Consider the following 19835-nt stretch of genomic DNA (forward strand, 5'->3'; position numbering starts at 1 on the left):
GGTGCCCGGGGCTGCTCTCGCGGGTCCGGGCTTCTTTCCTGGAGCTTCTCTTCTCGGTCTTCGGGTCCTTCGCCTCAGGGGAAGAGGACCCCCGCCTCGCGAATTAGCTGCCGCAGCCCTGTCATAACATCACGCAGAAAGTCCTCCTTAGTTCTGCGTAGCCACTTTCTCATTCTGTGCAGCCTTTCAGCCGGCAATAACAAAGAGGGAGGCTGGGCTCCCAAGGTCATCTCTGAAGTTTAAATGCAACGTTTTACAGAAGCGGCGTTGTTTGCAACACACAGACCACTGATCCAGTGATTTAAAAAAAAAAAGCCAGTCTTCACACACCTGTCACTAACTGGTTGACCCTAGGCAAGAACACATGAGCCAGAAGACCCCCAAAATGGCAAGTAGCCGCAGGGGCAGGGGAAATCAGTGTTCCTGGACCCTACTGTACACTGGGCACATGGCTCTTGGAGAGCCAGCACTGGGGCGGGGAGGGGCTGATAATCATTCCTTTCCCCACATTTTCCACAGTATGTGATCATTATGGAAGAAATCTCACTGCTGAGGATGAGCAGGGAATCAAGGGAGGATCTTCTCCAAGGCTGCGGCTTCCGCCCTGGCCCTTATGCAGCTCGCCTGTGTGCAGCAATAGTTCCCTCCCCACCACCCCCCAGTGATGGCACAGTCGTGTGGAAAAGTTACCGTTAATGGGGCAAGAAACAAAGCAGCTCTGCCAAAGAACCTGCGGCAGCGGATTGCCCAGTATCTCCATGAGAGTTTCCTGGAGATCTCAGAGGCAGATTCCCATGAGATGAGGGAGTCAATCAACAACCTGTTCCGCCACTCAGACTGGGCATGTGGGGGTACGTGCATCATACAGAGACAAGCCTGCTTTCTGCAACCATCTTGCCCCTAACAACTCCACTTACCAGTGGCCTCTTCTCCTGTTTGCTTTGCCAACATCTGACAGCTGTGACTGGCTAGGCTCCTCCAGGGGTAGAAAAGACCTCATGGCTTCATGCATCTCTGACCTCTGAGTCGTCCTCTGCCTCTGGGTCCCCTTGTGACTCCACATCCTCGTCCCAGATTTCCTCCTCTTGGCTCTGTCCATTCTCCACTGGCACGCAAGCCACTGAAGTATCCACAGTGGTGTTAGCAGTGGAGGTGAGGCCGCCGCTGAGTATCACATCCAGCTCTTTGTCGAACCAGCAGCTCATGAGCACAGCACCAGAGCCACAGTTTGCCTCCCGCACCCTGCGGACAGGGCTGGCTTTAGGAGGTGCAGGGCCCAATTCGAACAGTTTCGATGGGGCCCCGGCAGGGATGACTTAAAAAAAAACGTAAAAAGACACGTGGGGCATGTATCACCAAGCAAACAGGAAGGGGACTTTCAAAATTCCAAAGGAATTTACAGGGTGGGAATGACAATTGGTCACCTGAGGGCAAGGCAGTAGAGTTCAAACTGATGACAAGAGAGATGAGAACAGGCATTGTGGGACACCTGCCAGAGGCCAATTGCAGCACTATCAATCGACCAGGGTGTTTACACTGGTACCGCAGCACTGTAGCCCTGGCGCAGAAAGCTGTACACCTCTCGTTGGGGTGGGTTTTCTACAGTGCTGCAACTGCGCAGTTTCTGTGCACCAAGTGGCTTAGCAGTGTGTACACCTCGGGAGTTACAGCGCTTAAAGCTGCTTTACTGTGCAGAAACTTGCTAGTGTAGACAGGGCCTAGGCTGGATATTGGGAAACACTATTTCACTAGGAGGGTGGTGAAGCACTGGAATGGGTTACCTAGGGAGGTGGTGGAATCTGCAGCCTTAAGAGGTTTTTAGGGCCCAGTTTGACAAAGCCCTAGCTGGGATGATTTAGTTGGGGTTGATCCTGCTTTGAGCAGGGGGTTGGACTAGTTGACCTCCGGAGGTCTCTCCCAGTCCTGATCTTCTATGATTCTAGGACATTGCAGACTGGAAGGATGGGAATGAAAAACCCAGACCAGCCACAGGCTGCAGAGCTTAACTTGCATGAGCAGGCCTGTAAGACCCCACACAATCCTCCACCCACTCATCACCACCATTCCCTAGGGTCTCAGGCAGGGAGAGGGCAGCCTGGCTCTCTCCTCCTCTCAGGCTTTGGCAGTGTCTCAGCTTAGAAAACACCTAGGCCTGGAATAGGTCTCAGGAGCATTGGCAGAGCTGTGTGAGGGGAGCCCACGGCTGGGATGGCAGGAGGCTGCAGTAGGACAGGATGTGGGGCACTGGCACAGCTGTGAGGGGAATTCTAGCCCTGGAATAGCAGGGTCAGGCCGTGCTGATGTGTCTACCTTGAACTGGCCCACTGGCCTCCAGAACAGCACGTTGTTTGCCTTTGGTCTAACGGCTCCGGGGCTGAGTCACTGCCAGGCTGCAGCCAAGGCTTTAATGACAGTGTGAGACTCTTCTGTGACTCCCACCAAATCATGTCTAAGTGTTTACTAAACATCTTTCAGTGAGCCCAGGGCAGGCGCAGGGCCAGACCTCAGGCACTGACTGTGCTGCAACAGGGAACCATGGCAGCTGGACAGAGACTTTGGGCAACCAAACCACCCATCTCGCTCCAGCACAAACCTGCCTCCTTCAGGCAGGCCCTGCCCTTTGACTCTTGCCCTGCTGGGCTTCTCAAGAAGAGTGGCAGCTTTCGCTGCTGCCCAGGTGAGTTTGCATCTGGGCCATGGACGCCTTGTAGGCTCCCTGCACGTTCAGGCTGGTGTTGAACTGGAGCAGGGTGTGGAGGGATGGGGGCACGAAGCAGAAAGGTCAGTGATGATGGTGGGGGAGCCAGTTGGCTTATAGCCAGAAGGCAGCAAATCTGAACCTTCAGCTACAGGACTCCATCCATATTCAGCTGCCCTGTGTTCCCAGCAAACAGCACCTTGAAGAGGACTTAAGGCTCTTGGTCTCAATTCAAAGTGAGACTGGAATCCTTCCTTTGGCCTGACTATTTCAATGCAAGTTCTTTAGGGCAGTGTACCTATTGGGTTTCCGGGAAACTGGGTGGGCGGAAGCCCGCTCACTGCTACGTGATCCCTTTAGGGCAGTGTAGTGGGGTGGTCCCCTACTCCTGTCTGGGAGGGCTGCAGTGGTAAAAGGAAGTGGCCGCAGCTGGGCCATACCCTATCAGGCCACAGCTGGCCTGTACAAAAAGGCTGGGAACCAGAAGCTCAGATACTCTCCCTCTGCATTCAGAGAGAGGGAGCCTGGCTGCAGGGAGCTAGACACAGGGTACCTGAGTGGAGCAGGGCTGGGGAAAGGGAGAGGAGCCAGGGCGCTCCTGCCTGGAAAGCCCCAGGCTGCGGCCTAGCAAAAGGCTAATAGGTACTGGGGGTTGCAGAGGGCAGCCCAGGGGTAGGCAAGGCAGCAGGTCCAAACCCAACTTTGCCAGTGATGAGTAGGCTGATACTGCAGTCTGCCCCAGGGGCTAGACAATGACTGGCAGTAGCCTTATACAGAAGCGAGGTGGGAATAATGGGTGGGGTTCCCCAGGGTGGGGGGAGACCCTAAGACTGAGGGGTTACTGCCACGGGGCAGCGCCCCACATAACAGGGCACCGAGTCCAGGAGGGACATGGGGGGCCAAGTGGCAGGTGGATCACCGGCCTGCAGAGGGCACTCCGGGCTGGAAATCGAGCTAATTCCCAAGGACAACCAATAGGAGGTGCCGACAGGGGTGAGTCTGCACGGTTATAGGCAGGGACTGTGTTTTACTGTGTTCGCTCAGCAACTGGCACGGTGGGGGCCTGAGTGCAGCGAACTAATTAACTAATAACGCCACTCCTCCACTGAGCAGGAGCGGGTATCAGGCCCTACAGGTTGATTTCTCCTCCAGTAGGAAGCCAGTGATATGGAGTCAGGGTACTGGCTTAGTGCCGCTTGTTTAGTTGCTGTGTATAAACCAGTCCTGGGACAGCAGAGGTCAGACCGCAATCAGAATCCTCAGGCCAGACACCAATGCCTACTTCCCAGGGAGCAACTTTGCTCCCAAGAACTGACTCCAGTTAGAGACATTCAAGGCAGAGAAACAACTCTCCTGCTGCTTGCAAAAGCTCCCCCATGAAAGAACCCACATCCCAAAGCTAACCAGGACTTCCTAAGCGTGTCTTCCAAGACTGTGTGCCACTCACACCCCAAGAAAAGGGATTTCTAGGTCTGTGTATAACAGCACCACCTGCCAGAACAATAAGCCTGGGCTGGCTCTGCTGCAGCATGCCACACAAGGCCAAATTGCCCATCCAGCCCCTTATGGTTTGGGTTGATTTGGGCCAGCTGGGTCACGGCTGGTTAGAATTTGGACTCAGAAACTTTTCCTGGTTTCATCTCCAAGCCATTTCTCGGAGTGGGGTGGGGGCAGCCAGGCATTCAGGGCATGGGTGCCAGCTGGGCACAAGGCTGTGAAGGGACAGGATGGGAGTCAGGTCCCTTGTAGGCTGAAGCTGCAGCACAAGGTGTGAGTGGCAGCTATTTCCCTAGACCACAGCAACTTGCTTAATAACTCCAGGGTGAACAGCCACAAGGAGATGAGGAAGGAAACCCACATGAAATGGCTGTGACAGCTCCCCCTTCCCAACCTTTCAGCCACAGGCCGGGATTGCAGAGCTCGGCTCACTCCCCAAACCAACCTGGCCACAAGAATTCCGGGCTTCCCAGCTCCCACCCCAAACCCTCCTCTGAATTTCTACAGTTAGGGGGGAGGGATAGCTCAGTGGTTTGAGCATTAGCTTGCTAAACCCAGCATTGTGAGTTCAATCTTTGAGGGGGCCATTTAGGGATTGGGGGCAAAAATCTGTCTGGGGATTGGTCCTGCTTTGAGCAGGGGGTTGGACCAGATGACCTCCTAAGGTCCCTTCCAACCCTGATATTCTATGATTCTGTCCACTTTCTCCTCCTGATGTCCTGCTCCAGACAGATCTCCTTGATGCCACAGGGATGGAGAGGATCCTCTAAATCATAATATATGGAGATATACCTATCCCATAGAACTGGAAGGGACCCCAAAAGATCATCAAGTCCTGCCTTCACTAGCAGGACCAAGTACTGATTTTGCCCCAGATCCATAAGTGGCCTCCTCAAGGATTGAACTCACAACCCTGGGTGTAGCAGGCCAATGCTCACTGCCCACTCATCTCCCCTCCATTCCCAGCTCACCCTGAGTCTGGGAGCCTATGACTGGGCTTCACAACATCTCCATAAAGCTGATCGTTGAGTAGAGGACCCCAACCCCAGCCCTAGGTGCGCCACAGAGCCCAGTGGGTGAGCCTCTGCAGGACACAGCTACCCTGTGCCTTCCAGGGTCACTCGCCCCATGCGGATCTCTCTCTGCAGCCTCCTACCTGGAAGGGAAGTAGCCTCCAACAGCTCTTTTGTTGTAAGTGGCTTCCCAGAGGCCTGGCCAAGTCCTGGCTGCCCCTGTCCAGTGCTGAATCAGTGGAGCTTCCCCATCCATGGAGGCAGGTGCAGGGAGAGCAGATGTTTGAGCAGGGGGGTGGGAAATAATCAGCCAATCATGTGGGAACCTGTCTTCAGCATAACCCAAGGGCCAGCCCCATCCCTGGCATTGGTTGGCGAGAAGAGGTGGCGAGGGAGCCCTTGTGAATGAAGCCCCCACACCAGCCTGCATCGATGTGCCTCAGCTCTGAGCCACTGAGACCCACTACTGAGGTCCCAGGGCAGTTCAGTCTCCACAGTCCATGGGTCTCTCTGGTCACAATGCCAACTGGGGTGTGGGGCGAATTAGCACCAGTGGGAGCGTGTAGGGGAGGAAGCTACGCTCCAGCCACCCACACCCTGGGATCCAGGCTGAGCCCCCAGCATCCAGCTGTGCAAAGCCTGGGGGACACCCCATGAAATCACCCCCCTGCCCCCCACCTCCACCATTTCATTTCAGGCCTCTGTAATGATGCTTTCCCCACCCAGCAAGAAGAAGGCCCCCCCACCCACAGCCTAGTCCTTATCACTGGAGCCCATCTCTAGTCAAGCCCGTCTGCTGGCTCATAGACTGAGCGTTTTACTGCAGAGACGTGGGCAGCAGGCAGGCTCATGGGTGCTTAGGGCAGGGGGTGCCAGGCTACAGGACCTTTGTGGGTCAAAGCAGCAGCAGCGCAAGACCATGCAAGTCAAGGGAGGCTGCTAATGCGTGCCTCTGATATTGCCCAACCTCTCCGAAAGAGACTGTTGCACAAAGCATTGGTTAAATATCACTAGACCCAAGGAAAACATTGCCTAAGAGCCCCAGGCACACGTCCAAAGGAAACAGATCATCACAGGCAGTTAGCTGCCCAGAAGGATGCCTCAGCATATCCTGGATCCATCCCCATGTGAATTCCAGCACCATTTGCTTCCCCGCCGGCCTGGTGAATTGGTCAGCATGCTCAGATATTGCAGAGGATCCCCAGACTGGCAATAGCCAGCGTTCTCTTCCCAGTACTGGCCTCCCCTACATGCACCGTGCTCCCTGCTCTTGCACCACCTGATCCCCAGGGCCCAGAGAGAATGAAAGGGGGAGACAGTTACCAGGCTGAGCAAGCATCACCTCAACCAGCTCTCTCAGCCCAGCTCTGCTGATTCCCACGACCCATCACCCACTGCTATCCCAACCTGGGTTCCACCCCAACTGTCCACCCCACCCCCTGAGCTCTGCCCATGCCCCTCAATCCCTACCCACACCACAACCCCAGATTCTCCCACCGCCACCCCTCAGCTCTGGCAATGCACCCACATCCTGACTCCATTGTCCCAGGGCCAGCTCTATGCAGCCATTCCCCAGCCCATTCCCATCCCTGTCTCCCCTAAACTGTCCCTCCCTGGGTCCATTGATCCTTGTTTCACCACAGTCCACCTTGCCTTAGGAGTCAGTAATGCTCTGACGTGACCAGGATGTCGTCACAGTGCTGGATAGGCAATGGAAATGCCTGTGGATCCCTGGTAGGACAAGCCAAGACCCCATCACTTGCCAAGGAGGGCAGGTAACCCAAACTCTAGCATGCAGCAGGGAAACAGAAAACAAGTGTCCCTAGAGATAGATACAGGACAGGCCCAACAAGGAAAATATCAGAACACCACTGGCCATCACATACAGCCCCCAGCTAAAACCTCTCCAGCACATCATCAATGATCTACAACTCATCCTGGAAAACGATCCCTCACTCTCATAGACCCGGGAGGGCAGGCAGGCCAGTCCTCACTTACAGACAGCCCCCCAACCTGAAGCAAATACTCACCGCAACACAGAAACACTAACCCAGGAACCATTCCCTCTAACAAACCTTGTTGCCTACTCTGCCCCCATATCTACTCTAGCGACACCATCATAGGACCCAACCACATCAGCCGCACCATCAGGGACTCATTCACCTGCACATCTACTAAGACGATATATGCCATCAGGGGCCAGCAATGCCCCTCTGCCATGTACATTGGCCAAACCGGACAGTCTCTATGTAAAAGAATAAATGGACACAAATCGGATATCAGGAATAGTAACATACAAAAGCCAGTAGGAGAGCACTTCAGTCTCCCTGGACATTCTATGACAGATTTAAAAGTAGCCATCCTTCAACACAAAAAACTTTAGAAACAGACTTCAAAGAGAAACTGCAGAACTAAAATTCATTTGCAAATTTAACACCATAATTTGGGCTTGAATAGGGACTGGAAGTGGCTAGCTCATTACAAAAGCAACTTTCCCCTCTCCTGGAATTGATACCTCCCCATCAATTATTGGGAGTGGACCACATCCACCTTGACTGTATTGGCCTTGTTAACACTGGTTCTCCACTTGTAAGGTAACTCCCTTCTCTTCATGTGTCAGTATATTTATGCCTGCATCTGTAATTTTCACTCCATGCATCTGAAGAAGTGGGTTTTTTATCCAAGAAAGTTTATGCACAAATAAATCTGTTAGTCTTTAAGGTGCCACCGGACTCCTCGTGTCATCCCTGGAGCTTCTGGCCATGTGACTGGCAAGTGCAATGGGGACAGATGGAGTGGTCACTCATCACAAGGAGGTTTGCTTTGGTAGAACATCCCATCCAGCCCATGTCCTTCCATGGGTGTTAAGAAGTAAAGATTAGACCCCCCAGCGGGTGTAATTTAAAGTAGCTCAGCTGCCTTCCATGGAGCTTCCCCAGTTGAGGGTCTGGCCATTGGATGCAGTCCTTCATCCCTCTCCTGGAGAAGGCCATCACTTCCAAACGCCTGAATGCCACAGAAGCACATGGCTTGAGGAACCACCAATAGTCTGTGGAGCCTTTTGCCCCAGGTTAGGAGGTACCAGAAGTTGCAACTTTGTGGTGACCCATACCTGAAATGAATTTGGTAGGACTCAGTGCAGTGGCCAGGCATCCCCACCATGGAACCACCTTCCAGAGAGGCCATGGAAAATGGGCCTTGGAAACGTGAACTCCCCTTTCAAGCCCAGCTGTGGGCTCTCCAGGCTAGGGCTGAGGTACCTGGGGAGAAGAGATGAGGCCAGCCCAGTGTCCCTGCCAGGCCAAGCTGTGGAAGACCAGGGAGCTTTGGTCTCCAGGACTCTCATCCAGTTCCTTTTACCAGTCCTAGAGCCACTTCATTAAAAGCTGCCTCCCCCCCGCCCCCCAGCCCTCAGATCCCAAGTATGGAGGAGTCTGTGGCCTGGAGACAGTGCGGGGTGTGGGAGGGAGGATCCAGAGGCTGCAGTACTGATGCGGTCAGGGAGGGAGAGGAGGGCGCCGAGGCTCTGGCATGTGGTGACGGAAAAAAGAATTTGCGAGACCGGGCCAGGAAATAGTCAGTCGCTCATTCTGGGTAAGAGAAGGAGGAATCCAGGTACCAGCCTGCCAACAGAGGGGTCATCAGCGGTCCTTTGACTCATAGCCACAGCGGAGCCATGCTGTCCGGAGAGGAGTCAGCTCCGGCACCTCCTTCGCTCCAGAGGACGGTCTCATTGGTGGAGCCACTGCTCTGGGATGTGGAGGCAGGGGAGGGAGGATGCATGGGCCCAAATGGGGAACATCAATTCTGCCTTTACATCATGAAGCCCAGCTGCCTCCCAGGGTGGTTCAAGGAACCGCAGCTGCCCCTGCCTGGGACATCATGCAGGGTCAGATGCATGGTGTAGATCAGCCTTTCTGCCCCAGGATCCTTTCCCAGCCACTAGCTGGGTTCAGCAGGACTTAGCAGGTGCTGTGGGAGGAGAGAGAGCTCAGTGGTTTGAGCATCGGCCTGCTATATCCAGGGTTGCATGTTCAATTCTTGAGGGGACCACCTCGGGATCTGGGGCAAAAATCAGTACTTGGTCCTGCTAGTGAAGGCAGGGGGCTGGACTCAACAACCTTTCAAGGTCTCTTCCAGTTCTAGGAGATAGGACATGTCTGTTAATTTAAATCTATGACGGCTGACAGGAGTAATGGAGTCACCTCTCTGACTCACCCATGGATTGCAAACGCCTGGCTATGTATAACACCCTCTGGTGCATCCTTCTCTCTGACTCCCACTACTGCAGCCTCTGAGCACTTCCCAGGCAGCTAAAGATAGCACAGTGACAGCCTTCCTTTCTCCATTCCCAGCCCAGAGAGGAGGGAGCCAGAGTCCTTAACAGAGTTCTGCTGGAAGGCATAAATGGTCCCGTCAACCAGTTCTTTGATCTCTAGACAATTGCAGCAATATTGGAGGCTGGGGCTGCGCCAAAGAGCTAGTAGAGGCTCCTTGACCTCCATTTCCTCCCTTTCAGTTTTCCGATTTCCCCCTAGGTCAATCAGGTTCTGGCTGTGGCTGCCTGGAACATTCCTCAGAGTGTGGGAATTGATTGGACATGGTGATCCAAATGCCCTCTGTCTGCTGAACAACCAGAGACCATTTTGGGTGAGTCAGGGGCTCTATTTTACTTTATCGCAGTGCAATGCCTTGCCGTTAAATACCAGTGAGGCCGGGAGTGCAGTGAGATTCAGGAAAGGATCCTTCTGCTTGATTCAGGGCATGAGCCGCCTTCTATCAGACAGGAACAGTGGTGGTAGTTGAGGATTCTTAGAGTCACTAGCCGGGGTCTTTCCTTGAACCCATCGCTCACACCGTGCAGCGATTCAGAGACCCAGCACACACAGGGTGGGGTGAAGGCGAATGCCAACCTGGCTTTCTGCTCACATAGACCCTTACTGTTGTGTATTTGGTTGTCATGGTTTTTGGTTCCTATGGTAACTGAGTTAGATTATTAGGGGATAGCTCAGCCAGCTTCAGCCGGCTGGGTGAGTTCTCTGAGTCTGTAAATAAAATGGTGGTTTTGTTAGCTGTCTGCTGTCTGGCCTCAAGTGATTTCTTCCTAAACCGGCTGCCCCCAAGGATATAACACTTACCTCCTTGCTCTATGCCTCCTAGTGGGTTCCCTGAGTAGTGGTGCTAACCGTCACAACTAAACTCACAGACACTGCTCCTAGAGACAGGCTATCCCAGCAGAGCACCAAGCCACAGAGCCTCCGCAAGCCAGGCCAGCCTAGAGCGGCCAGCATTGCAGCATTCCTAGACTCAGCCCTGCAGACAAGCCCAGCCTTTGCAATGCTGCCCTGGGTGCAGGACACTGGCAGGGCAGCACGGTTAGCTTGGTCAGGCCCCCGGAGCAGCCTCCGTGCACCAGGTACCTACGTGAGGGTGCAGACACACTTGGCCGAGTCCCGGAGGTCCCACACCTTGATGTAGGAGGTTGAGACGGTGAAGACCAGCCCCGAGTGGTTGCAGTACTTGATGGACACCACATTGTTGGGGTGGCCCTTCAGCGAGGCGATTTCCTGGCCCGTCACCAGGTTCCACATTTTGCAGCTCCAGTCTGGGAGAGGAAGCAGGAGCACATGACACTGCAGGACCTTTCCGTCCTCAGCACAGGAACCCCACAGCTCCCCCCGTCACTGCCTCCTCCTGCTCCCAGGGGCGAGAGGGGAGCTCAGTCCCCATGGGCCACCCAGCCCCTGGCACCTGCGCCGGACCTGCCAACGGAGGGAGGGTCTATCAGTGCCAGGTAAACACCTGCCCACTAGAGGCTGGGCAGAGGCCCCAACAACTGGCTTCAGGGATGTCACCACACAGCTGTTCAGCCTAATGACTCATGCAGCATGGCTGCCCTCTGCTGGGGGGAGCCAGAACTGCACCGGCCCGTTGTGGGGCTTGGGGCTCTCAGGCAGGCCCGCGCTGTCCGAGCAGGAGGCTTGTGTCCTGTCCCTGCAGTTCAGGGCGGCTCAGCCATGCCCTGGGGTAACAGGCTCACTCCCCAGCGATCACACCCAGAGCTCAGCAGCCAGCCCGCCCCCGAGGCGCGCACCTTTGGATCCGGAGAAGAGCAGCTCGTCGGTGGCATCCACACAGAGAATGGGCTTGGAGTGTCCCTCCGCCAGGGAACTGCACTGCAGGGGGGTCGTCCAGGCACTCCTGGCACCACCCATGGGGTTAATGAGGCCCCTTCCGTGGGAGAGAGAAAGGGTGTCAGCAGGGGGTCGCTGGCTGGGTGACCCAGGACAAAGCCAGATCCCACCCCGCGAGGCTGCCAGGACCTGCTAGTGGGGCTCCATAAGAACATAAGAATGGCCGTACCGGGTCAGACCAAAGGTCCATCTAGCCCAGTATCTGTCTACCGACAGTGGCCAATGCCAGGTGCCCCTGAGGGAGTGAACCTAACAGGCTATGATCAAGTGATCTCTCTCCTGCCATCCAGCTCCATCCTCTGACGAACAGAGGCTAGGGACACCATTCTTACCTATCCTAGCTAATAGCCATTTATGGACTTAGCCACCATGAATGTATCCAGTCCCCTTTTAAACATTGTTATAGTCCTAGCCTTCACAACCTCCTCAGGTAAGGAGTTCCACAAATTGACTGTGCGCTGCGTGAAGAAGAACTTCCTTTTATTTGTTTTAAACCTGCTGCCTAATAATTTCATTTGGTGACCCCTAGTTCTTGTATTATGGGAATAAGTAAATAACTTTTCCTTATCCACTTTCTCAACATCACTCATGATTTTATATACCTCTATCATATCCCCCCCTTAGTCTTCTCTTTTCCAAGCTGAAGAGTCCTAACTAACCTCTTTAATCTTTCCTCATATGGGACCCTCTCTAAACCCCTAATCATTTTAGTTGCCCTTTTCTGAACCTTTTCTAGTGCTAGAATATCTTTTTTGAGGTGAGGAGACCACATCTGTAAACAGTATTCGAGATGTGGGCGTACCATGGATTTATATAAGGGAAATAATATATTCTCAGTCTTGTTTTCTATCCCCTTTTTAATGATTCCTAACATCCTGTTTGCTTTTTTGACCGCCTTTGCACACTGCGTGGACATCTTCAGAGAACTATCCACGATGACTCCAAGATCTTTTTCCTGACTCGTTGTAGCTAAATTAGCCCCCATCATGTTGTATGTATAGTTGGGGTTATTTTTTCCAATGTGCATTACTTTACATTTATCCACATTAAATTTTGTTGCCCAATCACTTAGTTTTGTGAGATCTTTTTGAAGTTCTTCACAATCTGCTTTGGACTTAACTATCTTGAGCAGTTTAGTATCATCTGCAAACTTTGCCACCTCATTGTTTACCCCTTTCTCCAGATCATTTATGAATAAATTGAATAGGATTGGTCCCAGGACTGACCCTTGGGGAACACCACTAGTTACCCCTCTCCATTCTGAGAATTTACCATTAATTCCTACCCTTTGTTCCCTGTCTTTTAACCAGTTCTCAATCCATGAAAGGACCTTCCCTTTTATCCCATGACAGCTTAATTTACGTAAGAGCCTATGGTGAGGACCTTGTCAAAGGCTTTCTGGAAATCTAAGTACACTATGTCCACGGATCCCCTTGTCCACTTGTTTGTTGACCCCTTCAAAGAACTCTAATAGATTAGTAAGACACGATTTCCCTTTACAGAAACCATGTTGACTACTGCTCAATGGTTTATGTTTTCCTATGTGTCTGACAATTTTATTCTTAACTATTGTTTCGACTAATTTGCCCGGTACCGATGTTAGACTTACCGGTCTGTAATTGCCGGGATCACCTCTAGAGCCCTTTTTAAATATTGGCGTTACATTAGCTAACTTCCAGTCATTGGGTACTGATGCCGATTTAAAGGACAGGTTACAAACCTTAGATAATAGTTCCGCAACTTCACATTTGAGTTCTTTCAGAACTCTTGGGTGAATGCCATCTGGTCCCGGTGACTTGTTAATGTTGAGTTTATCAATTAATTCCAAAACCTCCTCTAGTGACACTTCAATCTGTGACAGTTCCTCAGATTTGTCACCTACAAAAGCCAGCTCAGGTTTGGGAATCTCCCTAACATCCTCAGCCGTGAAGACTGAAGCAAAGAATCCATTTAGTTTCTTCGCAATGACTTTATCGTCTTTAAGCGCTCCTTTTGTATTTCGATCGTCAAGGGGCCCCACTGCTTGTTTAGCAGGCTTCCTGCTTCTGATGTACTTAAAAAACATTTTGTTATTACCTTTGGAGTTTTTGGCTAGCCGTTCTTCAAACTCTTCTTTGGCTTTCTTATTACACTCTTGCACTTAAGTTGGCAGTGTTTGTGCTCCTTTCTATTTGCCTCACTAGGATTTGACTTCCACTTTTAAAGGAAGTCTTTTATCTCTCACTGCTTCTTTTACATGGTTGTTAAGCCATGGTGGCTCTTTTTTAGTTCTTTTACTGTTTTTCTTAATTTGGGGTATACATTGAAGTTGGGCCTCTATTATGGTGTCTTTAAAAAGGGCCCATGCAACTTGCAGGGATTTCACTTTAGTCACTGTACCTTTTAACTTTTGTATAACTAACCCCTCATTTTTGTATAGTTCCCCTTTGAAATTAAATGCCACAGTGTTGGGCAGTTGAGGTGTTCTTCCCACCACAGGGATGTTGAATGCAATTGTATTATGGTCACTATTTCCAAGCGGTCCTGCTATAGTTACCTCTTGGACCAGCTCCTGCGCTCCAGAGCAAAGCAAACCACAGACAGAGGCTGTGGGGAAGCCGGCTCCCCAGACAGGCCCCCTGGGGGCAGGTCACACCCTGTTGGTGCTAATGGCTCAGGGACTCGTGCAGACCCTGCCTTGGCTGGGGCAGGGGGGGCGGGTGAGAGCCCAGCTGGGACTGCCGGGACCTAGGGCAGGGTGGGGATGGTAGAGGGGGCATCAAAGGCTGTGACGGAGCGATTCTGGCGGGACCCAACTGAGAGTGCCAAATCAGGACCAATTGCTTAAACAGGGCAGTAACAGCCCTAGGCTGGGGTTTTCCACCTCTAAGGCAAGCCAAACCAGCCAGACAAAAGGGACTTTGGTCTCACCCCACTGGCTAACCACAAGTCACACAAGCAATTTCCTTAGACACTCCAGTCTCCCAGTATCACCACCAGTGCACTCGTCCTGGGGATAAATGGTTATGAAAACCAACACCCCAATAAAAGAAAAAGGTTCTCTCAATCCCAAAGGACCAAGCCCCAGACCCAGGTCAATATACACATCAGATCTTACCCACAAATCACGCTGTTGCCAATCCTTTAGAATCTAAAATCTAAAGGTTTATTACAAAGGGAAAAAGGTAGAGATGAGAGGTAGAATTGGTTAAATGGAATCAATTACATACAGTAATGGCAAAGTTCTTAGTTCAGGCTTGCAGCAGTGCTGGAGTAAACTGCAGGTTCAGATTAAGTCTCTGGAACATCCCCCGCTGGGATGGGTCAACAGTCCTTCGTGCAGAGCTTGAGTTTGTAGCAAAGTCCTTCCAGAGGTCAGAAGCAGGATTGAAGACCAGATGGAGATGATGCATCAGCCTTATATAGACTTTTCCAGGTGTAAGAATCCCTTTGTCCTCACGGTGGAAACTTACAGCAAAAAAAATGGAGTTTGCAGTCACATGGACAAGTTTCTGCATACTTTGCTGAGTCACAAGGCGTGTCTGCCTTCTCTCCATGGGTCAATTGTGTAGCTGATGGCCCTTTAATGGGCCATCAAGCCAGCTATGCAGGGCTAACATCAGCTTTGTCTGGGACACTTCCCAGAGGCAGAGCATAATACAAAATACAGACAGTATAGAGCCAATACTTATACTTAAACTACAAAATGATACACAGACATACAGACAGCATAATCATAACCAGCAACCCAGAACCTGGTCTAAGACACCTTATATGACCCCCTTTACTTAGGATTTGGTGCCACCACAGGACCTTGGTTGCAACCCATGTTCTATATAGTTCCCATTTATATCAATAACGTCACAAAGGCCCAGCTGGGACTGCCAGCTCTGGGGCCATTCCCGGCGCCAGCCATGGGAGTCACTGTCTGCCATTCACTGCTCTTGGGGCTGGGCTCCCTGGAGATTCACCCAGGGCCGGCTCTAGGCACCAGCAAACCAAGCAAGTGCTTGGGGCGGCACATTTTCAGGGGCGGCATTCTGGACAGCTTTTTTTTCCTGCTTCAGGCGGCAAAAGCCTAGAGCCGGCCCTGGCAGCAGCAGCGCGTCGTGCACAGGGGGCGCCCTGGGGCCGCTGCGGTTCACGCCTTGGGGGAGCAGCGCCTGCACCTTGTGGCTGGGCCGGGCGGGCTCCGAGCAGGGGACACTCAGGCTGGGGGCTGCCCTGCGGGGCGCACGGAGCCGCCTGCAGGTGCCACAGGGCGGCCACCCCCCAGCGCCGCAGCCGGAGCTGAGTGAAGCGGCCCGAGCCACCCAGGGACTGCGGCAGGGCGGCCAGAAGCAGCAGGACCGTAGAGGGCAGGGCGCTGCCATGCGGGGCCCACATCCCGCTCTCTGGGGCTCTGCTCTCTGGGGCTACCCTGCCCTGGTTCCTCAGTCCCCTGCCGGGGCGGTCCCCACGCTCTGCCCTCCTGGGTCCCGGCCGGTCCTGGAGGCGGGAGCCCTGGCTGGAGGGACCCTGGGCTGAGGCACAGCCCGGGAGCCCCACTGCGTCCCTCGACCCTGCCAGCGCCGGGCCAGCTGGAGCCGAGGGAGGAGAGAGTGGAGTCAGCACTGGTGGTGGAGAGCCCAGGGCTGGGGCGGCAGGGAGTGCGGGTGGGGTGGGGCAGGGGATGGGAGACCCCAGGGCTGGGGCAGCAAGAGGTGCGGTGGGGGGAGAGCCCAGCGCTGGTGCAGCAGAGGGTGTGGATGGGGTGGGGTAGGGGGACAGGGAGAGCCCAACGCTGGGGCAGAAGGGGGTGCATGTAGCGGGGGGAGAGCCCAGGGCTGGGATGGGGGCAGCCAAATTCCTTTTTCCTTGAGGCGGCAAAAAACCTAGTGCCGGCCCTGGATTCACCTTCCCACCCGCTCCTTCCCCCGTGAGGCTCTTACTTGTCCAGCGCGGAGCCCTGGCTCTGGTTGCTGGTGAGGCGAGAGAAGACGTCGTGGTTGTTGCACGGCCTGGTGGGAGGGGATGAGGGAGATGTGAAGCCAACGTCCGAAGTCCTGAGCCGGGGTGTTCAGAAAGAGACCCAGGATTACAAGCCTGGTCCAGGGATCTACTACCAAAGGGTGGGAGAGGAGCCGGGAGGGAGGCTAAGTGAGAGGCTGGAGGGAGTTTCAGTTTGGAGCTGGCTGGGAAAATGGAGAGGAGTCCAGATGGGGCTCTGATCTCCCAACGGGGCTCTGGCTTTCCTGCCCCCCGCCCCAAGAGGGACCTAACTGAGGGGGTCCTGTTGTCTGAACCTGCAAGACCTGTCTTGGACTGTGTTCCTGTCGTCTAAATAAACCTTCTGTTTTACTGGCTGGCTGAGAGTCATGGTGAATCACAGGAAGCCTGAGGTGCAGGGCCTTGTCTCCCCCACACTCCGTGGCACTCGGTACCCTACCCATCCCCAGCCCGAGCCCCCCGGCCCAGCGTTAGCGGGCGCTGTGCTCTGTACCCTACACCCCGCATCTCCCAGCCCTGCTGCCCAGTATTAGGGGGTGCTGCACTCCATTCCTGACACATCCCCAGCCCCAACCCCCCGGCCTGGCGTTAGGGGTGCTGTGTGCTCTGTACCCTCCACATCCCCATCTCCCAGCCCCCTGCCCGGCGTTAGGCAGTTTCTAGTGTCTGCTCGGAGACCCAATTCTGCCATTCTGTCCAGCCACATCTCCTCTCATGAGGCTGAATCCTCCCATCTCCCCAGACTCACCATAGCCCAGGACTTGGGGGGCACCTGCTGGCAAAGTGGCCTCGATCCCCACCACGCAGGCAGGGGTCATTCAGCCGGCGATAGCCCTTCTCTCGAGCCCTGAGCGCCTGTGTGTCATGGCTGCCTGCAGGGGTTCAGGGCCAGCAACTGCCTCGGGGGAGAGAACAGGGCCTGGCTAGGTAGGGGCTCAAACCGATGAGTGTCAGTTTGGATCCTCAGCGAGCTGTAAGTGTGCAACGCAGGATGGGGGGGCGGGGTGGTCAACCCCAGCCAGTTCATCATAGACCTTGTCCCTGAGGCCTCAGTAGAAATGGGGATGTTCACCACAGTATGCAGGTGTGAAGGACTGGAGAGGGAGGTGGCAGACGTGCCCTTTTGATGCCCGTGCCTGAGCACATGGGGAGAGCAGGGGCGCAGGCATCGCTGCATGGTACTGCTGGCAAATGTCTGTGACTCAAGTGCCCTGGGTGCACACGCCCCTACGGTGGAAGATCTACAGGCACAGGATGGTGCCTAAGGGGGAGCTACAGAGCCAGTGGTGAGAGGGGTTTGGCCTTTGACAGTCTGCTCTGGGTGCCTGGGCTGTCAGATCCCAGCCAGCCACTGGCATTGCCAGACCTCCCTGATCTATGGTGCTGCTGCTCTCCCTGCTTCTAGGAGTCACTGCCTCCCCCTGGGCCAAGATGTGACAGTGCTGCCCGTGGGAGCCAGCTGAGGTCACTCAATTAGGGTGAACTGCAAACAGAACGGGGCAGACAAACCCCAGAAGCTGGTGGTTATTCCAATACTTAGATTTACCAAGCCAGCACAGAACAGCTTCTACAGTACCTCACTGGTTACTCAGAAGTTCAAACACTGCAGTTCCCTTAAAGTGACCAACCTCAAGCCTCCATCCAGACACACACGTCAGATATGACGATGATTACTGAAAATCTTATCTCATCATATAAAAGAAAAGGTTCTTCCATCTCAAAGGATCAGCCACATACCCAGGTCCAATTATAACTAGATCTTACCTAAAATACATGCTATAGCCAATTCTTATTAACTAAGCTAAAGTTTATTACAAAAGAAAAGCGAGAGAGTGTTGGTTAAAAGACCAATATACATACAGACTTGAATTCAGTTCTTGAGGTTCAGATACATAGTAGAGGTGAGCTTGTAGTTGCCAAAAGTCCTTTTAGAAATAGTCCATAGGTTATGGTCCAATGTCCATATTCAGGGTGACTCCAGTCAGTGACTGGGGATCTCAATCCTTATGGCTTAAGGTTCCCCCCTCTTGAAACCCAAAGCAGATCTGAGATGAAGTAGGATCATGTCCTAGGGTTCTTATACATTTCCAGCAGCCTTTTGGCTTGAGAAAACAATAGGCCTAATGCTCCTTCTCCCAAACATCCTGGCAATTAACACAGGGTAATTTAGCCATTAAATAGTTCAGATACGGGTTACCACAACCTTCAAAGAGACACATAGAAAATAATACTATTTCACCCAAGCATCTTCCTAAATGTTAATATTCCTTTTTGATCTTTAAATTAAAGCCATAGCAATAAACAAGTCTTGTTTGCTTACATCACAAGACCTGAGCAAACACCTACCCTTCTATCTCTAACAATGCAGACCTGCATTTCAAAGCTCTATTCATTTACACATCTTCCTAACCAGTTTCTAAAGTTCAGCCCTGGGTCAGGTTAGTCTGCGAGTTAATTAACTCTTTCTGGCCCTGTTTTTCTTCAGTGAGATATTAGATCAGACTCATAATGTCACACAAGACCCCCGCAGCAATCATCTCCTGGGGCTGCCGAGGCACTGAGCAGCTAGCAAGGCCTGAGACTCAGCTGGTGGGGAGGGGTAGGAGGCTGCTCTTAAAGCAGCTTGTGCGTTGTTGCCGTGGTGGAAGGGGAAGCAGAGATGGGGCCGTTTTACATCCCATGGCCAAGGCACCCAGCAGCTTGGGCAGGTGCAAAGAGCCGCCCATGGGAGCTGGGGGTAAGGAGAGTTCAAGAACCCCCATTCTGCGCTGTCACAAGGAGGAGGAGCCAGGATGGAACTGATGCTCCCACTCGGGGATCTGGGGAACCCCCTGGCTCCAGCTGCATAGATACGAGGAAGGGCTCTGGCCTGGGGTCTGCACGAGCTGGGACTAGATGAGCCCAGTGGTCCCTTCTGGCCTAACGTCTGTGACTGTGGGGAGCGGAAGGTCCTGTGACGGTACCTCCCATAAGTCTTTATGAAAATAGGACATAGCTGGAATACATAGCTATGTAACATATCTCTGTAAAGGTTATGGTCTATATCTAGTCATCCTATTTGTACACATCTACCATTTTCTACTTGAGGTTAAGAATATTGGCTGTATACTTGCTTGATTTCTAAGTAAGCTTTGTGAGGCATTTGGTCAGCTTCTTTAGAAAGGAATTCGCAAGGCTAAGTACCCGATCAGGAAGCACTTGGGGAACAATGCCTCTTGGAATGCTCCAGTCCACATAAGAAGTCTTTCTGGAGACATACAAGATATCATGTGGACAATGGCTTCTACCTGTAAAGACTGTGAGTCATGCATGGACATGTGACTTGCCCAGGTGACTCCAGGACTCCATCTTGGAGTTGGACTTTCCATAGGAGTGAGGAGGGGGATCTCCACCCACAAGAGAAAGTCTATTTAAACTCCTGGGAGACCCTCCATTTGTCTTCAGCTAGCTAAAGAGAGAGCCTCC

General features: G+C 53.1%; 1 protein-coding gene across 1 annotated transcript; it reads right to left on the reverse strand.

Moving 5' to 3' along the window:
• Positions 1-1004: 1004 nt before the first annotated feature.
• Positions 1005-16505, reverse strand: LOC120372063 (kinesin-like protein KIF21B). Its single transcript, XM_039488803.1, has 4 exons — positions 16313-16505; positions 11303-11439; positions 10633-10813; positions 1005-1242 (listed from the first exon to the last, which is right to left on the reverse strand). The coding sequence occupies exons 2-4, from the start codon at positions 11421-11423 to the stop codon at positions 1005-1007; spliced, it is 540 nt and encodes a 179-aa protein (XP_039344737.1). The 5' UTR covers positions 11424-11439; positions 16313-16505.
• Between the last annotated feature and the right edge of the window lie 3330 nt (positions 16506-19835).

This window comes from Mauremys reevesii, linkage group 1, assembly GCF_016161935.1.
Source record: "Mauremys reevesii isolate NIE-2019 linkage group 1, ASM1616193v1, whole genome shotgun sequence".
NCBI lineage: Eukaryota > Metazoa > Chordata > Testudines > Geoemydidae > Mauremys > Mauremys reevesii.